The sequence below is a fragment of the Dromiciops gliroides genome, chromosome 3, assembly GCF_019393635.1.
Source record: "Dromiciops gliroides isolate mDroGli1 chromosome 3, mDroGli1.pri, whole genome shotgun sequence".
Classification (NCBI taxonomy): domain Eukaryota; kingdom Metazoa; phylum Chordata; class Mammalia; order Microbiotheria; family Microbiotheriidae; genus Dromiciops; species Dromiciops gliroides.
The window spans coordinates 467,413,382-467,436,404 of NC_057863.1; the positions used below are offsets into that span (position 1 = coordinate 467,413,382).

General features: G+C 38.5%; 1 protein-coding gene across 5 annotated transcripts in view; it reads left to right on the forward strand.

The window, feature by feature from the left end:
• CACNB4 (calcium voltage-gated channel auxiliary subunit beta 4) overlaps positions 1–23,023 on the forward strand; it is a 351,173-nt gene that overhangs the window by 171,018 nt on the left and 157,132 nt on the right. Inside the window, exons 1-2 of one of the 5 annotated variants that reach the window (XM_043992575.1) lie at positions 19,265–19,688; positions 21,742–21,902. The exons of 2 other annotated variants lie outside the window; for them this stretch is intronic. In XM_043992575.1, the coding sequence (XP_043848510.1) occupies positions 21,897–21,902 (6 nt within the window). In that variant the 5' untranslated portion in view covers positions 19,265–19,688; positions 21,742–21,896. Of the gene's footprint in view, positions 1–19,262; positions 19,689–21,741; positions 21,903–23,023 lie in introns of those variants that run through there. 2 more of the 5 variants (XM_043992576.1, XM_043992574.1) reach the window with 2 other exon arrangements.

The window sequence follows — 23,023 nt, forward strand, 5'->3', positions numbered from 1 at the left end:
CTGGAATGAACCACAAAGTATAAGCCTGCCATAGACATAGGTCCTTTAGGCATGACCTTGAAATTGACAGGCATGATTGCTAATGTACCTGATGCACCTCAATAGGATGAAAACCCATTGGCTAACTAGAATTCTAGACTCATTCATATCTTTGTAGCTTCATATGTCAATCATTGTCCCACCTTGATTTTTCCATGAAAAGCTACTTCAATATGTTGGTGGTAAATTTAATATGGGGAGAGTTAATTGGGTGGCTCACTAAATATTGGGGTTCGGAAAATAATGAGGAACCTCTAGGTCCAAAGTTTCCTCCCCACAAACTGCCTTTTTAGTTATTTATCCCTGGCGAATAAGAAAGGGGACAGACAGCCTCTTTTCCATAAACAAATGAAGTTTTATTAATGGGAAAATAATACACAGCAAAGGTGAAATTAATTAAGCCAATGACAAGGGAATAGGGAAAGAGGAAAATGGATAATTTCCCTAACTCTACCAAAGGCCTATACAATCCCCAAACTCACTTTCAGCTCAGCTAATTCAAAGAGCTGGATTTTATTAACTCACCACCAGGAATCCATAATTTCTATGGGAGTCAGTTGTGCTGCCAATCTCCAGTTTGCTCCGGAAGCTCCTTCAAGGCCAGAGAGAGAGAGAGAGAGAGAGAGAGAGAGAGTGAGAGCCCTCTTCTAGTTGGGGGTCCCTTTTTCTACCTTTTTATCCCTCTCCCAAAGGGGAGGTCCTTCAAGTTATGTTGCTGAGACTGGTTCCCTGTTTATGACACAGTCCACAGCCTCTGAGGACACTCCTTCTCAGGGTTTCCCAAACTTAAACTAGGTTTAACAGGGCGAGCCAGGTGTGGCTCAAAATCTAATCATCTTAAGTGGGTACTTAGTAGTTTCTCATTCACAATCGAACACTACTAAGTCAATCAAGTAAGACCCCTGGGCATCATCCAAATTCCATTATTTTACCACAAATAAAGGTAATACTATTAATTAGTAGTCTATAGTATTTGTTTTGTACTTCATTGTACCAGCTTCCCATAAAACTTAGCATTTATTTTGATTTGTGGCCACAACTCAGAATTAAAATTCTTCAAATAACAGTACTATAGGGAAAGGCAAGAGAGAAAAAAATTACAAACTAGTTTTTTTTTTTGATACCACTATTTTTGGTGTTAGGTAAGGATGAATAAGATTTATAATAATTAAAAGATTTTAAAAAGCATCATTACCTTTTGCAGTAAATACACTCATAGTTCAAGAGATTTTTAAAGGTTTGGTTATTTTAGAAGCAATTACTGTAAGTGATTCTTGTTTCTAAGCACTAATATAAATGGACACTAAGTTGTATTTTATCTTTCTCACTTTTTCTCCTACCCATTGTTCAGCTTTCTGCCAGTCACATTAAAATCATGAGGCAATTATACTTACAAGCATAAATTTACAAGTAAAAACATCAGAGAATGACACTCGGTGACTGAAACACTAAAATTGAAAATAGGAAAGTACAGAAAGCAACTGTGATTCACTCTTGGGCATAGGTATGAAGTTTTCCAAGTTGACTGCATTTTAAATTTAGAAAAGAATAAAGAGGAGAAAAAAGTGCTAACACAGTTCAATGTTTAGGTGTGAGCATGTGACCTTGTGATTACACTTTGGGGATGAGTTGCCAAGTCAGTACACTTGTTAGATCCTTTTCCTTACTTTCAGCTCAAAACAACAGCAAGCCCCCTTAGATCTGGCCATATAATCACAGCCAATTGTGCTTATGGTAGCAGTTTAGTAGCCCCAGACTGACTCAGTCATGGGATTCTCTTTGAAGATTATGTCATATGAGAGAAGCAATCCAAAAGTAGCCAAAATGGTCTCAAGTGGGCTGGGAATTGGTGGAAACAAAATGTTCACTGAGTGCCCATCACAGAACCAGTATAAACATGCCCCAGAGTTGCAGCATCAGACTATCCAGAAAGAAGACTATATATGTAATTATGGAATTTCAAAAGTTAATTTTTAAAGGTCTAAGATGATATTCATAATTAATATACCCAAGAGGCACAGTGTGCTTGGTTCTGTACTGCTGTGGGAAGGTTGTCTATATAACATAGAGACTGATTATGGTTCATATTTTAACTATGCAATAATCCAAATTGAGAATCTGACTCATAACCCATTTTTTTTATACTCACTGGAATCACATAGCTATTCACATAGGAAAAACCAAGTGGAAGAAGATGGCTGTTGTCCAGATAGGTAACAGAAGCAGTCGAATGAAAGCTTGACCATCTATATGTGTATCTTGATTAGTTGCTAAAAATTGACAAATTCTAGTAAAATCCAAAATTGAGCAAAAAAAGAGTGGGCAAGATTGTCTTTGGGAAAACATCAAGTTATTTTAGTGACTTCAAAATTCTCTCTGAAACAAAGGCCCTTACAACATAATGTAGTATGAATGGATGCCATTCATCACTATGACTTCCCAAAAATTGACTGCAAGTAAAATGGGTGAATAAGATATGATATTATGCAAAAGGAATTACAAAGAAATGGTGTAAAGGCTGCCACCAAAGAAAGGCATAATAAAATAAAAGATGGCCTGCTTATGTGACAAGAGTGAGGGGTAACCAATAAATAGCCCTATATGGGGTCCATTGATATTCTTAAAATATCAGAAGTAGAAAAAGATTCCTATCATGTTGAGGAAACCTTCTACTCTAAGCTTATTGGAAGACTTGGTCAAGAGTCACAAAGGATTGACAAGTACAAATAGGTGACTTCATCATTAGAAGGAATATCCACACCAATGGGATCAATACACTGGAGTATTGGAGGGAATAGAGCAGCAAGCTTTTCATGTGAAAAACATATCATTCATTTACTCCAGTTCAGAACAATAGGGTAATTCCTTTTAGGTGGAAATTAAAAAAATTCCAGACATCAGGCAAACCCACAGAGAAACCTCTTTGGTAATTTATCACAGTTCAACCTCAGATCTACTGGAATGCAATTAGATAAATTACGACATTCTGGTCCAGACCAGAGAAGTGCAGAGCAGAGAGTCTGATTTGGACCAATTCACATCTAGTCCAGGTTATTAAACCAAAGTTTAATTGTCCTGGGGTGATTCTTGAGGGATCTTTGTGTGCATATGTTATCTTTCCCTTTAAAATGTAGACTCCCTGGGGGGCAGCTAGATGGCGCAGTGGTTAAAGCACCGGCCCTGGACTCAGGAGTACCTGAGTTCAAATCCGGCCTCAGACACTTGACACTTACTAGCTGTGTGACCATGGGCAAGTCACTTAACCCCCATTGCCTAAACAAAAACAAAAACAAAAACAAAAACAAAAAATGTAGACTCCCTGAGGCCAGGGTATGTTTTATTCTTGTATTTGTGTCTCCAGTACTTGGCTTTGTGCCTGGCACATACTAGGAACTTATAAATGTTTGCTGATTGATTGATCATAGCATCAGGTGTCCTGGAATTGGTATGCGCTTGAGGTTCTTGTGAAGGCATTTCAAAAATCCAGAATATACCACGCCTAACGAGACCATCCAACATAGTAGCACAGACTCTTTTCAGTCCAAAGTCCAATAAAAGGGCAGTGGGAAGAACTGAAGAGCCTGGAAAGTCATTCTTCTATAATTTCCAATACAGTTTCACGTACATGCCTTTGATCCGGGAAATCCATAAGGAAAAAATTTCTGAGATTATGTTTAGATCTCAATTAATACATATTTTTTAAAAGTTACATGAAATAGTCATATTATGCAGTTTCTTAGTATTTGAAGTTATAATTATGTAAAATATGGTCATTGGTTCTAGTCCAATGGAAATATTCAATGCAAATTTGAATAATGCATTCAAATAATATGACCACTTCATGGAATTCATTAGTCACACTAATTGAGAATTATATATGCAGTTATCAGACGTGTCTGACTCTGTGTGACCCCACTTTGTGTTTTCTTGGCAAAGATTCTAGAGTGGTTTGCCATTTCCTGTTCATTTCACAAATGAAGAAACTGAGGCAAATAGTTAAGTGACTTGCCCAGGATCACACGGCTAGTAAGTGTCTGAATCCAGATTTAAACTTAGGAAGATGAGTCTTCCTGACTCCAGGCCCAGCACTCTCTTCACTGTGTCACCTAGCTGCCACAAACCCTTTAATGAGTCACAGAGAATAAATGTGATGTTGGGTTTTTTCCTCCATATAGACTAAACCTAAATGAAAAGACAGAAAAATGTTTGTTTGTTTATTTTTTGCCTGAAATCTGCTTTGATGTGAAATCAGTAGTTATAGCTCATATCATATTACATAATTTCAACTTATACCCAGGTTCTAGTGGAGAACTGTTTCTCAGCTAAGTGGTCCTCTCCCCAGAGACTTGAAAAAAATAATACCCTTCCCCATTTTTCTAAGTTTACATCCCCTAGAGTAGCTTATTTAGCTAATGTAGCCCAGCATGTTAATTCCTCAGATTTTGATTTAATAAAGCACCTCAAGCAGAGACTGAAAACAAAAACATCATAACCTATACCATGTGGACCCAGGGAAATGGAAGTTTCTTCTCCCATGTCCATTATGTTAGCCATATTATAGAAAGATACAGTGTTGCACATATGCTCATTGGAGTGGTTCAAATATCAAAAAGCTTTATTAGAGAACTGACAGAAAAAAACTTTATTAAAATCCTCCTCCTTTATTCAAAAGTCAGGTCATTTGTAGAAGGATGTGGTACCCTGAGGAAAAATGTTAACATACAAGAGAAAAGTTTTAGGGGGCTGTGTAGTTTATCTAAAATATAAGAAGTAAGAGTAATATATACCAAAAAGCATCTGTGCAATGAGTCACTAAGCACCCAAAGAACATCCTATCACTGGAACAAGTTGGTAAAGAAGGGGTGAAAGTGAGAAATAGATGGAAAAACTATGTTGGGCTTATAACATACAGCATTTATGCTAAATGATATCAGACATTGTGTGGTTGGAAGAAATTTTCTTATGATTTCTAATTCTTCAGATTAATTTATTTTGCATTCATCAAATAAGTGGTTGATTGGTGATAAATCTAATGAGTGAAAGGCAAGGAAAATAGATAACTGGTAATCAACTGTTAAATATATTAAATCATTGTCTCCTTTCATTTGAAGTTGCACATTCTTGTGAGCAATGCGTGAGCAAGCCATGACACATTCCAAAGAAAGGAGGTGGGGTAGGGGGAAATGACAAAGCAATGGTATAAAAGATATGGATTATTCTCCTCCTTTGATTTTGCAAGCATATCTTTAGCTTACTTTAGTAGGTTTACCAAGATGAGGACACAATAATGTTTCCCAAGGAAATTAGATTAATTCAGTGTTGGTTAGTTTTGTGGCTACTGTATAATAAATGATGATGATGATAAATAATTAGCATTTATATGGTGACTCAAAGTTTGAAAAGAGCTTTACAAATATTATTTCATTTGATCCTCATAATAACCCTTTGAGGCAGATGCTATTAACCCCACTTTATAGATGAGGAAACTCTGGTAAATGGGTCAAGTGACTTGTCCAGGGTCACACACCTAATAAGCTTCTGAAGCTGAATTTGAACTCATTTTCCTGACTACAAGTACAACATTCTGTCATGTACTTTGAGTGGTCTAAGGCATGTTGGCCTTTTATCTGTAATACATTTTTAGTTCAAAGACTTCGATTGAAAGCCTTAAATTAGCAGCCATAGTTGGGGAAAGCTTATAAATTCTTATTATGTATAGTGACTAAACATTAACATAATAATAGTCCTATTCCTACTGCCTGTCTGGATATTACTCTAACTAAAGCAACAAGATGGTGAAATTTTCTTATTTTGTCTTGTATGAAATGTTAATGGCTTGTTCATTCCTCTTTGCCTTTTCCAAATCTTATCAAAACCATTATACCTGTCATGGATGACTGATAGTTTTCAATAGGCTATTGGGAACACAATACACAATCTATTTCTATTTGTGTATGCCTACACATATATCATAGCAGCATCATTTTAAAAAAGTTTTATGAGGGGCAGCTAGGTGGTGCAGTGGATAGAGCACTGGCCCTGGAGTCAGGAGTACCTGAGTTCAAATCCGGCCTCAGACACTTAACACTTACTGGCAGTGTGACCCTGGGCAAGTCACTTAACCCCAGTTGCCTCACCAAAAAAAAAAAATTTGCCAAAAAAGTTTTATTGATGCCTTTTCTTTTTATACCATAAGTATTTCCCTTTAAATTTTTCTTTCTCCTTTGAACTCTCCTTTGGAAAAAAACCAACAATTAAGCAAAGCTCTCAGACTCAGCAACTATGGCTGATAGTCTCTGCCACATTCCACACCTGTAACTTGCCATCTCTTTACTGAGAGGAAGTGGAGATGTGTTTCTTTTTTTTTTTTTTTTTGTGAGGCAATTGGGGTTAAGTGACTTGCCCAGGGTCACACTGCCAGTAAGTGTTAAGTGTCTGAGGCCGGATTTGAACTCAGGTACTCCTGACTCCAGGGCCAGTGCTCTATCCACTGTACCACCTAGCTGCCCCAAGATGTGTTTCATCATCTGCTCTTTGAGACCAGGATAGGTTGCTTCAATTAATCAAAATTTGGCTGTCTTTAAATGTTGTTTTTGTTTATCTCATTATTGTCAGGTATATTTTTTTCTTTGTTTTTATTTCATTATGCATCTGTTTGCTTAAGCTTTCTTATGTTTCTCTGAATTTCTCATATTTATTCTTTCTTAAAGTACAATATTCTGTTTGATTAGCCATACCCTAATTAAACAAACATACTTTGTTTTCAGTTTTGTTTTGTTTTTGCTGCCTCAAAAATGTGCTATTTTGGATATTTTCGGACTTTATGTTTTTCTTTTGTTGGTTTTACTTCATTTCATTATAGCAGGATCATTGGGCTAGATATAGCATATGAATAGTTTAGTGTCTTTTATAGTATTGTTCAAAACTGTTTTCCAGACCAGTTCTGACCACTACCAGCAATGTATTAGTGTTACTGGCTTCCCCTAACCCCTCCAACATTGACCATTTCCATCTTTGATCTTATTTGCCACTTTGAGAGGTGAGATGAAATCTCAGAATTATTATAATTCACACTTCTTCTGTTAAATGACTTGAAAAAGGATTTCACATGGGTAGAACCATTATTTAACAGCATTATCAAGATAATTTGTTTGTGATGATAACTTCAAACCACGGTGCTTACACTCCAGTCACTGTCACCCTTCCACCAGAACTTTAGAACTATGCCACTTCTCAGGCATTTCTAAACCATGCTACAAATATAACCCCCATCCCACTTTATAGCTCCCCTTTATGTGTTGTCTTCCCTCATTAGAATATAAACTTCTTGAGGAAAGGGACTGTCTTTCTTTATTGTATTTTTATTTCCTAGTCCCCACTACAGTGTCTGGTATGTATAGAGGGCTTAATAAATGTTTTATCATTCATTCATGATGTTTCATTTTTATTTAATACCAATAAGTCATCCAGAATGGAAAGGTGACCTGAGGAGTCCAACAAAAACAATTTTTTCTAAAGTTAGATTTTATGCTTGAAAAATACTTAACTATTATTTGCTCAGTCAAAAAGGGATTTCTAAACTATGTCAGGCAGCATAAGCCAAGTGGTACCTCTTTACTTAACTCTCCCACATGCCATTGTGAAATGGAGTAGAATTGTAATTCTCTAAGGTATGTTGCTATTTAAATATTTTACTTGAATGTTACTTTTATGTTATTCATTAATCTATCAACCTTAAATATTTGAGGAATCTCCTGCTCTTCACAGATAGGCAGGCAACACTATTGGCAAAGCCCATGTTGTATTCTTTTTTTTTTTTTGGGAGGGGGGGTTTGAGGGGCAATTGGGGTTAAGCAACTTGCCCAGGGTCACACAGCTAGCAAGTGTTAAGTGTCTGAGGCCAGATTCGAACTCAGGTACTCCTGAATCCAGGGCCGGTGCTCCATCCACTGCGCCATCTAGCTGCCCCCCATGTTGTATTCTTTTGGTTCCAGTTTCCATAATATGTCTATGCCTGTGGGAATGGAAGGGAAATCTACAAGGATGAGGTAGTTTTAGGTTGTTCCCTTTGGTTTTCTATTGATTTTGATTATGTTTTGTAACTTCAAAATTTTGTCTCATGAGAGTCTCATTTTCTCTCTGTACAAACTGTGCTTTGTAAAGGTCCCTAATGGTAGAATTATTTCTGAGGTTTTTAATTCGAATCGTGTGATTTGTTTGCTGTCTATAGGTACTGGGACTTTATATGGCAATGCTACCAGCTTAGTGATTTCACTGATTTCCCATTATAACTGGAAAGGTAATGACCCATGCGGGCCAGAAACTAAATGGAATTCCACAAAAATTTGAGTTACTCTTAGAAGAAACTCGAGTGAACTCTGTTTGAAGTTCAAGCATATTTCCTTAATCCTGGAGACAGATATGTTTTTTGGGGGGGGGGGAGGGTTGATTTTTTTTTTTTTTGGTTTTGTTTTTGTGGGGCAATGAGGGTTAAGTGACTTGCCCAGGGTCACACAGCTAAGTAAATGTCAAGTGTCCTGAATCCGGGGCCGGTGCTTTATCCCAGATATGGTCTTTTTAATGGTAAAATTGAAGGAGCCCTATGAGTCACATGAATCCAAATTAATTAAATTAATATTTATTGATTTTTTTATATCACCAAAATTTATCTCAAAATCTCCTCTCTTCCTCTACCTGGAGAGCCATCCTATATAAAAAGTAATATTTTTAGAGAGAAAAATAGAAAAAACCCAGCAAAACTATTTAGTACATCAAACAAATCTGAAAATATGTGCAGTGCACCCAAACCATGTTTCTACTACAGAGGAGTGGGTTGGGGGGGGTGTTCTCACATTTCTTCTGTTGTTCTTTGTAATTTTGCCACATTCACTTTCAATGGTTTTGTCATTGTTCTTTCCATTTATATTGTTGTTATTATGTTTGTTGTTTTCTTGGCTGTGGTTCACTCTGCATCAGATCATGTAAGTCTTTCCTTGCTTCTCTGTATTCATCATATTCCTTGTTTCTCAAAGCACAGTACAGTTATCCCTTTTACTTTGCAACTTTCCCCATCACAGTTGTGATATATTGTAGGTTGGCAAAAGAAATGAAATGGGATTTTGGGGGAGTTTTTCAGAAGCCACAGGTGACATGCAAAGGCCAGCAGACAATACAGAAAAAGTTTAGAAACTCAGAAATGCATAAAATATATGTATAGTATTGTCTTTTAGTACCATAATAATTCAGACTTCTTCCCTGGTATGAAGGGAGGATTAACATTTTTTATGCAGATTTTCCATCTTATGGGGGTGCTGTACCCTTAACCCCAGAGGAAGGGATGATTGTAAAATGTTTGAAGATCTCATTTGGATTCATGTGACCATTCAAATGTAAAACTGGCAATTCTTTCACAGATTTTTATTAATTCACCAACATTCCTACTTGTCCTCAGTCCCCTGTCCTGTAAAATTATCCTAAGATGGGAAGACATCAAGTGTGACCTCCCTCCCCCTAATTTCACAACTGAGGAAACAAACCAAAAGACCTTCAGTAACTTAAGGAAAATCACATAAGTTCTAAGTAAGTATCTGAGGCAGGTTTTGGGCTCAACTCTCCCTAACCAGAAAATCCGGTGTTCTATCTAATCATTTGTAGTTTATGTGTTTTTTTTTTAAATATGGGATTTTCATTTAATAATCAGCTCTGAAAAATCATTTTAGTCAATGTTTTGCTTTGGAGAAAGTCAATTGATGACCTAAACTAGTGAAATATCTTTCTTTAAGGCACAGTTCTGGGTTCCTGATTAGCCTGCCTTTGCATTGTCTTCCTTGTTTAGTCTTCCTTGTCTTGCCTTGCTTTGTTTAGCTCCCAGGAAAAGTGTGCCTGTTTTAGTGAAGGACATTTTTCAGTTCTTCTTGTATCTGGAAACCTAGGGAGAGCAATAGAAAAAGTCAGCTATCACCTCTATGCCTTTGACATGATCTGTTTGAACTCTCAGTCTCTGAGAAGCTGAGATGACAGATTATGCTACTACCTTAGTTTAAATTGACCTTTTAAAAATGATGATGCAGGGCCACTTTCTCCAGAGTCATCTAGGTTGGTTAGGGAATATAATTTCATCTTTCTGGGCCTTGGTTTCTTCATTTGTAAAACGAGGGGGTTGGATTAGATGATCTATAAATTCTCTTCTAGCTCTTACTCAATGATTCATTGACGATGATCATGATAACACATTTATTTAGGGTTTTGTTTATAAAGAGCTCTACATATGTTATCTCATTTGATGCTCACAACAACCCTGTGAGGTAGGTATTATTTTACCTTATTTTTACAGGTGAGAAAACTGAGGCTGAGAGGTTATATGACTCCCCCAGGGTCACATAATTAAGTAAAAGTCTGATACAGGATTTGAATTCAGACCTTTTTGACTTCAAGTCAAGCACCAAGTCTTCTTTCCCTTATTCTATATTCCTTTTTAGAACTAAAAAGACTTGGCATAGTTTTGGTTCTCTCCAATACCAGGCATACTCTGAGGTTTGCCTAGCCAGAAATTCTGCATATGACAGAATCACTTGATTAACACTGACCCCTGTAAGAGTTAGAGCTGAGGCTTGTTCGGTGTGAGGACCAGAGAGTCCAGAAGAGGCTGGGATTGGAAATCTGGTTATCTGGTGGAGCTTCTGGGGATCAGGGGCCTAAGGAGGAAGGGGCAGAGGGACAGGACTCAGCAAGAACATCTGAATACCTTATAGGCTAGAACAAGAGAATAGGTGCTGAAGTCCATGTAAATGGGTTGAGCCCTCCATCTAGGGTTTAGATCAGGCCAGGGAGAACCAACAATAATCATATTCCCAGTGCATTTTGAACAAAAATCTACCCTCCTGCCCCCATAGCTTTAACCCATTCATCTAATTCTGCTTTCTGCAATGTAAAGGATGAATCTAATCCCTCTTCCCTATGACAGCCCTTCAAATAATTGAAGAGTTATCATGTTATCTTCTCATAAAGCTGAAGTTCTTGAAGCTCTTCCACTCTTATGATTAAGTTTCTGATCCCATCACCATCCTGGCTACCCTCCTTTGGCTATGCTCCAAATCTCTAATATCTATCCTAAAGTCCAGTGCCTAAAACTGAACACTCTAAACATGATCTGAGTAGCAAAGATGGATTGTAAATTCTGGTGTGCACACAATGCTTACAAGAACAACCCTAAAAACTGCATTTTTGGGACAGTGACATCCTTCTGTTAGCTCATATTAAACTTGAAGTTACCAAAGATCCCATCTATAGTCTAACCAGATCTTCTCCATCCTATAAACCTGAGTGCAAGATTTTGCATTTATCCCTATTACATTTCATCTTGCCAGATTTGGCAAAATATTTTGGATGCAGTTTCTGTATTCTATGGACAAGCTTACACTTCCAGCTTTGTGTCATCTATAAATTCGATGCTTGCCACCTATGTCTTCCTAAAAGTTATTTGTAGGAAATAACAGGGACGGGAGTGAAGCAGTATAGCATAATGGTGGGGATGCTGGCCTTGGAGTCAGGAAGGCTCAGGTTCAAGTTTTGCCTCTTATGTTTACTGTGTGACCCCTGCCAAGTGATTTAATCTCTCCAATCCTCAGTTTCCTCATTTGTAAGATGAGGGAGTTGAACTTAGATGCCCTCTAAGGCCCCTTCCTTTGATTCTTTGAGGACAGAGCTCTATTGCACTCTAATGGATTCCACTCTCCAGGTTGACATTGATTTATTCATCAACACTCCTGGGTACCAGATAGGAATCCACCTACCGGTTCTATCATCTACCATATCTCCAGCTTGTCTGCAACGATAGAGTAAAAATCAATCCTTTCTGAAACACGTGAGGTAGAACCTAGGCATAAACTACCAGGTATAGGTTAGAACCCAAGATATAACAACTAAAAATGGAGATCACAATCCAGGTAGAGAGCAATTGGGCAGTGCAGTCAGACTCCAGAGGGACTGCTGCTCTGTGTCTAAGCTCAACAGAATTTCTCATTTAAATAACACCCTTGATTCCTCAGCTCTTGCCACCTACATTTAGAATATTAAGCAGAACACACCTGCTGTGGATAATGGGATCATAGGTTTAAACCGTCATCTAGTATGAACCTTACTCCTCATTTTACATACAGGTGAGGAAACCGAGGTAGACAGAGGTAAGTGATTTTTCCAAAGTGAGGCTTGGGAACAGTAATAAGGTCAGAATTTGAACTTTGCTCCTCTCATTCCAGAGCTAGCATTCTTTACCCCATACTACCCTATGGAATTACCTGAAGTGAATTCAGCAGAACAACAACCAGAGGCAGCTAGTGGCTCAGTGGATATAACCCTGGTTCTGAAGTCAGAAAGACCTGAGTTCATCCAGCCTCAGATACTTAACTAGCTGTGTGACCTTGGGCAAGTCACTTAACCTCTGTTTGCCTCAGTTTTCTCAACTGTAAAGTGGGGAGAATAATAGCACCTACCTCCCAGGGTTGTTGTGAGGGTCAATTGAGATAATATTTTTTAAGTGCTTGGCACAAGGCTCAATAGATGTTTGTTTCCTTCCTTCCTTCCTTCAGTGGCCTAGAAAGCAGACAGGCTAGAAAACCACCCAACATGATGTGGCCCTTTAGTAGAAATAAAACATCAAAGAACAACAGGCTAATTCAGCAAACTGCCTAAGGAAGCCAAGACAGTTCTGCTTGTGAATAGACTTAAAGGCCCCTGGCTTCTCTGTCAGCACGCGTGAGGATGGCAAAGGCCTTGCTGAGCTCAGCGTGGTGTTTTCTTCTCTGAGCAGGCACTGACTTCTCTGGGCCCTGCTGAACAATACTAAAAATATGTTGGACTCAGAAAAAACTGAATTGCAGAGTTATTTATGTTGAAACTTAACTTCCTTAAAAGCTCAGTTCCAACATAAATCCTATACCAGATCTTTCCTGATCCCTTCAATGTCAGTGTTTCATCTTTGTCTGTGCTTGCCCCCAACATTCTCACGTGAATTTGTCTCATACTTACTTAGTATACATTTATATGTGTATATTTTGTTTCCCCTTGGGGGAGGCTAGGTAGTGCAGTGGATAGAGTACTGGTCCTGAAGTTGGGAGAACCTGAGTTCAAATCTCACCTTAGACACTTACTAGCTGTGTGACCCTGGAAAAGTCACTTAACCCCAATTGCCTTGAACATCCGGGGCCATCTCTAGTCATCTAGATGATATATCTTGCCACTGGAGCCAGATCACTCTGGAGGAGAGAGTGAGGTTGGTGACATTGCACAGCCCTCCCTCACTTAAATCCAATTCAGTGCAAGTCATGATATCACCCCGATGTCATGATCCTTTTTGAGAATGAACAACAAACAATAATAACAACAACATGTTGTTTCTCCTGATAGAATGTAAGCTCCTTGAGGATAGGTACTGTTGTGTGTGCCTGGCACATAGTAGGTACTTAATAAGTGCCTGATGTTTGGTTGGTATATAATTTTCTCTAGCATGATAATAGTAACAACAGCAACACTAGCTAGCATTTACAGAGCGATTTCAGGTTTGCAATGTTTTACATATATTATCTCATTTAATCCTCACAACAATGTGGTAAGATAGATGCTTTTATTTTCATTATTTTATAGATGAGAAAACTGAGGACCAGAGGTTTAAGAGATTTGACCAGAGTCACACAGCTAGTGTGTCTGAGGTAGGATTTGAATTCAGGTCTTCTTGACACCAAATCCACTGCTCTATCTATTGTTTCATGGAACTGTGCTGATATATGGTATGTGTGCATGTGTGTGTACATATACATATATGTATGCACATTATATACACATACCATATGTTGTAAAGATAGAAACATATATGTTTATAGTATATGAATTATAACACAAAGAACTTCATCGTCTAAAACACACATATAATCATTACTCTTCTCTCTTTTTATTCACTTTACTCCAATATGCATACAAATATTCTGTCTTTGAAGAAGAGAAACTCTGGCACTCCACATTCTGCCCATATGTACACAGTAGATCTCACTTGCTCTTGGTTATACCTCTATTTCATGTTTATAGCCATAGTCTATAACTAGGTGGGTCTAAGAGAACTCTAATTATAACAAAAACTCAAAATAAAGTTTTTCTGAAGTGGGCTATATACATTTTCTCACTTGTAGACAATCATAGCATTTAGCAGTTGGGTTGAGGATAGCAGAAACCTTTTGTCATGTTCTGAAAAGAGAACAAAGTTAACTCCACCCCATATCATATGCTATTTTATATGTGGTTTAGATCAGCCCAGGGAGAATAAATGAGAACTAGATTTCAGGGACTTGTAACAGATGTAAAGTGCAGGAGTTTAGGATAGTAGAGAAGGAAATGACTTACTGTGCTGATAACATGTGACAAGTTGGAAAGCTTGAATTGAAAAGTTAGCTGTATTTGTGGGTCAGCCACTTGTCATCTCTGAACCTCAGTTTTCTTATCTGTAAAATGGAAATAATACTCATGACATCACCTAACAGGTAATTGTTGTGAGAATTATACTTTATAATTTTATTTTATTTATTTAATTTTTTTGGTGAGGCAGTTGGGGTTAAGTGACTTGCCCAGGGTCACACAGCTAGTAAGTGTCAAGGGTCTGAGGCCAGATTTGAATTCAGGTCCTCCTGAATCCAGCGCCACTGCCCTATCTGCTGCACCACCTAGATGCCCCTATACTTTATAATTTTAAAGCACTATATGAACCTGATTATTACTATCACATATGGTTATAGATTGAGTTCTATCCCGTAGAACTAGAGAATTCTTTACTCTTGGTGTTTTACTTATGAATTAATCACATGTAAAGAAAGATGAAGCTTGAGAAGCCGTGGTTCCCAGAGGAGAGAAGTTAGAAAGGCATTTCAGCATAGCTACCAACTTGACAAAGAATTCTTGAAACCATGGAAAGATTGAGCTCCTACTAAATAAGGATAGAAAGTAACAGCAGCCATTTTGGACAAACTGCTCAAGGAAAGAGAAGATCAGCAAAGATTATTGTTTTATATACTGTGATTTTTTCCTATAACCCATTGCTTAAAGAATTGGAAATTGAGGGGATGGCCATCAATTGGGGAATGTCTGAACAAGTTGTGGTATATGATTGTGATGGAATACTATTGTGCTATAAGAAATGATGAGCAGGATGATTTCAGAAAAACCTGGAACGACATATATGAACTGATGCAAAGTGAAGTGAGCAGAACCAATAGAACATTGTAGACAGTAACAGCAATATACAATGTTAACTGTGAATGAATTAGTTACTTTCAGCAGTACAGTGATCCAAGACAATTCCAAAGGATATATGATGAAACATACTATCTACCGCCAGAAAAGGAACTGATGGAGTTTCAATGTAGATCGAAGCCTACTATTTTTTACTTTATCTTCCTTTGTTTTTTTTTTTTGAGGGGGGTATTTTTGGTCTTAATGTTCTTTCACAACATGACTAACATGGAAATATATTTTGCATGACTGCAGATGTATATCCTATTTGATTTTTCAAGGAGGGGGAAGGGAGAGTAGGAGAGATTTTGGAATGCAAAATTTTAAAAAATGAATGTTAAAAATTATTTTTTATATATTGGAAGGTTGTTTTTTTTAAATAACCTCTTTCTTACCCAGGGAACCCAAAACAGGAGGTATCCATTTTTGCTGTTTTTGCCATTTTGTTGTTGTTCAGTCATGTTTCTATCATATCTAACTCTTTACTCCCTTTGGGGTTTTCTTGGCATTTTCTTTGCCATTCCTTTTCTAACTTGTTTTACAACCGAGAAACTAAGGTTAAGTGACTTGCCTATGATCACACAGTTAGTAAGTGTATGAGGCCAGATTTGAACTTAGAAAGATGAGTCTTCTTGACTTCAGGTTTGGTACTCTATCTATTATGTCACTTAGCTTCCCTTTTATGTCAATGAATTTATTCCTTCCAAGAACACATCATTCACAGGCTTTCTGGAATCCCCTGAACCAAATATCAAATGCTTTAGTGTCTAGGAAGCTATAACATTATCTGAAGAGAGTTAATTAGTCAACAAGCCCCCCTCACCCTAGTTTAAAGTATTTACTATGTGCTATATGCTACTATTAGAAGTAGCTTATATTCCTATGTGTGAGGGTTGGGATCCCACAGTGGCTATCACGATGTTCATGAGCAAACAGAACTTGATGGCCAGAGATACAGGATTTGGAAGTAAAAGGGCCCTTGTGGTAATGATGTCTGAAGCTAATGCCAAGATCATTAGCCAGTTTTACTGAAAGGCCGCAGTGTCTGAAGAAGAAGCCCAGGAGCATAGTCAAGATTAGGGCTGCTGGTGAAAGGCAAGGTCTGCAGATCAGGAATCAAGAGTTTGGTAAGAGATAAACAAGGAGATAGTGAGCTAGACAAGGAAGGCTACAGTTTTCTATACTCACTATTATTATATTCACATGGGCATTTTAAAACTTGGCTCTTTAGAACTACCTACCATCTCCAAGTTCTCTCAAATTCTCCTTAATTAGAGAATTGCCAACACTTAGCTGCTCTTATTATCTTCTACAGTGAATACTCACTGATTTAAATTGAAGTGAATAACAGCTGTTAAACCTCTATAATGCCCACCACTGTAATGTATGCCTAATCTTTGTTCTATTCCTTCAGTCAGCACCATATCAGACTTAGATTTTCCTGTGGCTTTCTGCATCAATTAACAAATATTTATAATATGTTTCCTATACGTCAGGCATTCTGTTAAGCTCCAGGGGATACAAAGAAGGCAGAAACCATCTCCACCCTCAAGGAGGTTACATTCTAATGGGGGATTGGTAAACTTTTCACTAGATTCTATAGTAAATATTTATTCATTCATGCAACAAGTATTGATTTAGCAGCTACTATGTATTAGGCACTATCCTAGCTGCTGGTGATAGAGACAGAAATGTAACATATCTTAGATTTAAGATGCTAATATCTTTTTACTTAGATCTTACTTTAGACCCCCTTATAGCTACAAGCAAAGCTCTGAGGCAGCAACAAATAGGATATGAATTAAGCCTCCACATAGATTTCCCTCTAGGGAATACTCTTCAAAATCATGGTAAAATTCAGAAATGTCTCCCCTCTTCCTCTTATCTTAATTTAGGTTTTTATTTTAAGACACTCTGAGACATGTAGATTGTGTCTACACACTCAAAGTGAGGTGGTAAATTGAAGCAATTATATGGATGATTCAAGGAGAAAAAAACTTTCTTGCTTTAATTACTGGGATATCTTTGGCTAAAATTATGTTGTCTTGAATTATTCAGATAATCCAGATAATTCCACTAGAATTCTGTTCCAATACCTTGTCATGGCATAGGGGTGATCCAGACTTCTTATACCAGAAGAACCTTAGGCCCAGCAGGTCCTACCAAGTTGGAAAAGCATCTAGTATGAATTCAGTGAAGAGACTATATATATTTGTGGTCTAAGGACCAATCCAGTCAACTTTGTAAAGACCAACAAAGACCAATCACCAACAAAGTTAGTTTACCAGACAGCAAATTCTTCTTCTGACCTTCAGGGGACTCATGAATACCACTCACTAAGATGGAGACAGATCTCAGTAGATGGATCCTACCCTACCACTGAAATCACAAATTCTGGAAGTTTTCACATTTATATGGAATATACATATGAATATGTATATAGTCAGAATTATATATTTAGAGAAGGGACTTTATAGTTATTTAGTTTGTAATTAGGTTAGTTTACCAGTGAAGAAACTGAGGCCAAGACATGAAATGACCTCTTCAGGGGTACACAGCAGCAAAACCAACACTAGAACCCAGGCCTCCTGACTTTTCTCTTTCTGGAACCCAACGCCAGTTACTTCAGTTTTCTACTGTACTTTATTTAGTGCGCATGTCAGACTGTTAGCATTCCTCTATAGCATTGTCAGGGTACTTAAAGTCTCTTTCTATCTGTTGCTTTTCTAAAATGATATTTTTGATAGTGTTTTAATCCAGGTCTGGGCACGTGATTGATTGAAAAAGACGAATGTGTTAGTACCAGTTCTGGAAGTGTTGTGGCTGTTGGTTGTGAGGTCTATTGCTTTATGTGTTGTTGTTTTTTTTTGTCTCTGGGGGTTGCGCCTTTCAAAATATTCCATTTGAAGAATAGGTCCCATTCCCCAGGTCTCTGGTCTGAGCTCTGGCCTCCAGGGATCAACAACCACCCCTCTCAGACACTGCACTAAGCACCAGAGACTGCAGCCAGTGTATTCAGGCTGACATTGATGAGTGTGCATGATACACTTGAGATTTGCAAAGTGCTTCCCAGGGCTTTCTCTTGGTTCATTCTTACCTCAGTTTGGCAGGTGAGGAGGCGAGAGAAAGTCCATAGACATTAAGTGACTTGCCCAGAGTCATCAAATCAGTGAATGGCAATGTCGATATTAGGAATCACAGTCTCTGAGTTTCTAGGTCATTTCTTACTCCCACTGAGTCATGCTGCCTCTTTTTGGTCTTATACTTTGCCCCTCTTGGATTTCTTGCATTCGGCCATAGCTGACTTCTTTTGGAAGTCCTGCAGACCTGACTTTCCCTGGTGATTGACAGAAAGCTTTGGTGGATGGCTTTTCTCTGAGAAATGAAAGCATTTGAGATTTGTATATGAAAACAAAAGGAGGGGATTTCATTTAAACTCTTACATTTGAATTGGCTGTAGCTGGGAGGATGGAAAAAAAGTCAAATCCCTAAAAACACTAAAAAGATCAGTGCCTACATAAATGAAGAAACTGCTGGTTTCTGTTTCAGACCTCACCAGGTGGGTCACAAAGTTGTTTCTCACCCTCCACTTCCCTGCACCCCTTCCTTACACCCCTCCCCCTTTCCCAGCAAGGCCATTGGAAAGACATCTCACCATCTGTTTCCTGCTGTGGCTTTGTTTGAAATGACTTGGTGCCCTTTTTATTTAAATCACAGTTTATCCGTGAAGTACAGATGTTGGATGCAGATTAATGTATGTTCCCCTGCCTCTTTACACTGTGTTCATTGGAAATTCGGTCCCTCCCTTTGCTCCTCCCTGCCTCCCCCTCCCAAATTACGAGTTTAATAAAGGCGAACAATTCAGCTTAGAGCAATCACCATCCTGTGATTCCAAACTGTCTTTTGGATCTTGATGAGTATTTATGGTGTGTTGAGAAACACAAGGGAAGCCGGAAAGAGCTCTTTGCTAGGTAGAATCCTCTGACTCGTCATCCACTATCAAGAAGCCTCTTCCAAGTGACTGAAGCAGGGGAGCTGAGCCAATCAGAGGGCTCTTTCCTGGCTCTGTCATCAGTCCTTGGTTGGGGAAGGGTTTTGCTTTTATGCTCTGTATTTAGAAGGCAGATAAAATGCCAGGTCTGGACTGCCTCTAGGGATAACCTTCCCCTCTAGGATGTAAAGGAGTAGCATCTTGGCAGGAGAATCCACAGAAAATTGATAAGGCAGGCTCAGTTCTTCAGCATAGGCCTTTTCTACCTTTTGACCCAGCTGTGGTTCTGTAGCAATTTTGCTTTTGCCCTGAAAGAGGTGCTTTGGATTATCAGAGCTCCATGTACGACAATTTGTACCTGCATGGATTTGAAGATTCGGAGGCGGTAAGAATTTTCCTAGCTTTTTCCCTCGACCCTCCTACTACCCCCTTCCTTCCCTCCCTCTCCCCCACCCCCCATTACTAAAAGCCTAACGGGCAATGCAGGAAACATGGAGCTGAGATCAAGCATCGTTCCGATGTTAGCTGACTGCTCTGTTAATGTCTTATATACAGTTTACAGTCACCTGAAACAATCCTCCATTACATAATTTCTTGTCAAGCAGTTGGTGTTGTGTTTGTTTGTTTTGTTTTTTATGAGGATGACAACAAAGGCTTAAAACATTGTAGGTTATCTTGATATATAGACTACCCGGTCCACATTTGCTCTGACAAGGTGTGACTGCTTCCTTATAGGACCAGTTTTGTTTTTGTTTTTGTTTTTAACTATGCAGAAAGCTGTTCTAATGAATATACATTTTATGTCTGGAGGGTTAATGGGAAAAGCCCATTCATTATATAATACTTATTTTGAGCTGGCATGAATGGAGAGTTCCTGAGTTTCTGTCTGGGTTATTTGCTTTCTGAACAAACATCTCGTGCCTATCTATTGCTTCTTTGTTAAGACAATCAGATGCATGTGCCTGTGATAATGTAATACCGTAGTACTGTGTCACAGTGGCAGTGTGTAGGGCTCATGTACTCTCCCTGGAATGCTGAGATGGGCTCACAGACATTTCCATTAGAAAACTGGACTTTTTTTTTTAGCCTTTTGGCTAGGCTAATAAAATCTGTTCAAATCTGGATTATAATGGTCACTAAAATCTCTCACTACCGCCCCTCAAACAATCATGCCAATAGGTTGTTAGGTAGCTTTGAGTCAAGAACTGGCTTGTTTTCCTGGTTCTTTCCTCTAAGTCTGCTATTGCTGGTGGTAGTTCTTGCTTTTTTCTTCAGCAGTTACACAGAAACCTTGCAAAGCAGAATTATTTCTTATTTTGAGAGGCAAGGAAGAGGGCACACTAAGGGGGAGTCTGCTTTTATATGAACACTGTGTTATACATGCTGTCACATATTAAATAGAAATATGTTACGTAAGGTTCTGTGGGTAAACACAAAATAAAAAGATTATAATATAAAATAGTGTATACGTCAATGCAGACGTATGTACCAAATGATGTGATGTCCATGGGAGATAAAATCCTCAGTTCAGATAAGGCATTCCATTCTTCTGCCTGCGTGCTTTAGTGGGCACTAACTTTAATTCTGCAAAGTGCAACCTCTCAACATGTTGCCCAGCACACTAGTAAATTTTCCAGCTGTCAGTTTATTTCAGGGGAGAAAAATCTGAAACCCTTGCAATTGGAATGGAGAAAATACACAGCTGAGAGTTAGGGGTGGGGTGGGATAGGGGAATATAAACCACAATTATTTGAATTTTGTGAATCAGCTTCCCTAGATCCTTCCCAAGACCTGATTATTTTTTACAACTCATCTCTCTGCACTCAGTTATGAAATATTTAATGCCTCATTGAATTTTGTACTTAGGTTTTATTTTCAACCATTAGTTCTAAACTTGGGCATCCCGTGTACACAAATGGATTGGAGTTATTTCAGAGGTGCCTCTCTAAACCAACTATGTTATGAACAGATTCAGCTAGGAACCAATATTTCCAGCTCTATGTTCTTGAGAAATGTTTAAATTCCTGATGCCCTGGTTCAGAGGGGAACCATCATAAGTGTGAAGGCATTCTTTTTTAGCCTCATGGGACAGTGTAACTTGGCCCTGTAGAAGGGGGAATGAAAACTGCATTGACTTAGTACGACTCAGGTAGCCAAGTTGCCGGATAGTGGGTTGGTACTGCAGTGCCGTACTGTTGGTGACTAAGTGGTTGCCAACAATCAGAGATCCTTTGGGTTGAGCAGATCTGCGGAGGTGAGAAACGTGGGGGAGGCTTGTGAAATGGAGGAATTGATCAGGTGAATCTCTGATTTGGGGTGCTTTTAGCTGGGTGGGTTAGAACATTTTTCCCCTCTTAATTAGATGCTGGGGGAAAAGAAAATATTCAGGAGGATGAACTGTCTGTAAATGCTTATTTGAGTTTATTTGTTTTTATAAGGAAGAATAATGTGATGTGTTACCCAAGATGGTGTGAACAGAGCTTCAAGCCAATGGAGAAGACTAGGCCTAAATAGCTGTGCCGATGAAGTGAAAAATACAGCCACACCTGGAGTATTCACATCCTCAGCAGTCATTCTCAGTGCAAATGCATTTATGGCTGTAAGTGTGTGGGTTTGCACAGATTAAAGCAAAGCACTCAAAACAGGTTTGGTGGATAGGAATCCAACGGCTTTACTCGGATTGTGAACTGCAGACAGATAACATACAGACACTGAAGGATGAGTGCTGCTGCACTTCCTTTTCGGGGGTTGGGGAGCCATCCGGCCATGGCCTACTACTCTGTGCTATGGGGAGGGTTTGTGGGGGGGCGGTTCTTTTGGTGTTGGTTCTCCCCCAACCCATATGACAAATGACTATGTGGCCATTCAGTAACTCTGTAATAAGCCAGTGTTGCCTAGGGAGAGATGATTTATTCTAAACAAGATATTTTATTGTATACAGAGAGCAGCTCATATTATTGCAGCATATTGGAGGTCTGATCAATCCTCTTTTGTAAGACGTGTACATATGTGTATATTTCAAATTTTTGATCAGAAGATTGGCAGTAATTTATTATACTCAAACTATTTGCTTATCTCCTCTGTGTTTTACAGAGAAAAGGGTTAATGCTCTTTGGTATCAACTGAAGTCTGAGAGTTTCATATTCTTGGGTCCTTACTTGACTTTGAATAAGTCACTTAAACTTTGCCATGGTTTTTTGTGTTGTGATCCTGTTTGTTCTGAATTAGGATCTGAATGATTCTGTGTAAAATCTAAGTGCCCTATGCCTAGAACACATTATTCTGTGGGAACCCTTCATGCCATGCCCTATACCCTCTTCAGGACAAGTTCAATGGTTAGACCAAACTAATTAGAATCAACTCTCAGTATATACAGATATTGGATAAGGAGTCCTTTTGACACTATACACCAGCAACTTTTTTTTTTTTTTCAATGTTCAGGTATAGATAGCTCCTTCTGTGTTTTATCCTCCAAGGCTACTTTTCTCAGTCCTGGTAGCTGAGGTTTGTTGTAGTCACTGACCCCCACTGTATACCCCAGATTTTTTTTCTTGATTTACTAGTAACTTAGGCAGGTGATCACTGGGGGAAAAGTGTACAACTTATATAGAAACTCTCTGTATGTTGGTTGATATGAAAGGAAATGCTCTAGGAATAGAATGTCTTCGTTGGGTGATGTACTGATATTTTTACTGATGGCATAGGCTTTGAAACCATAGC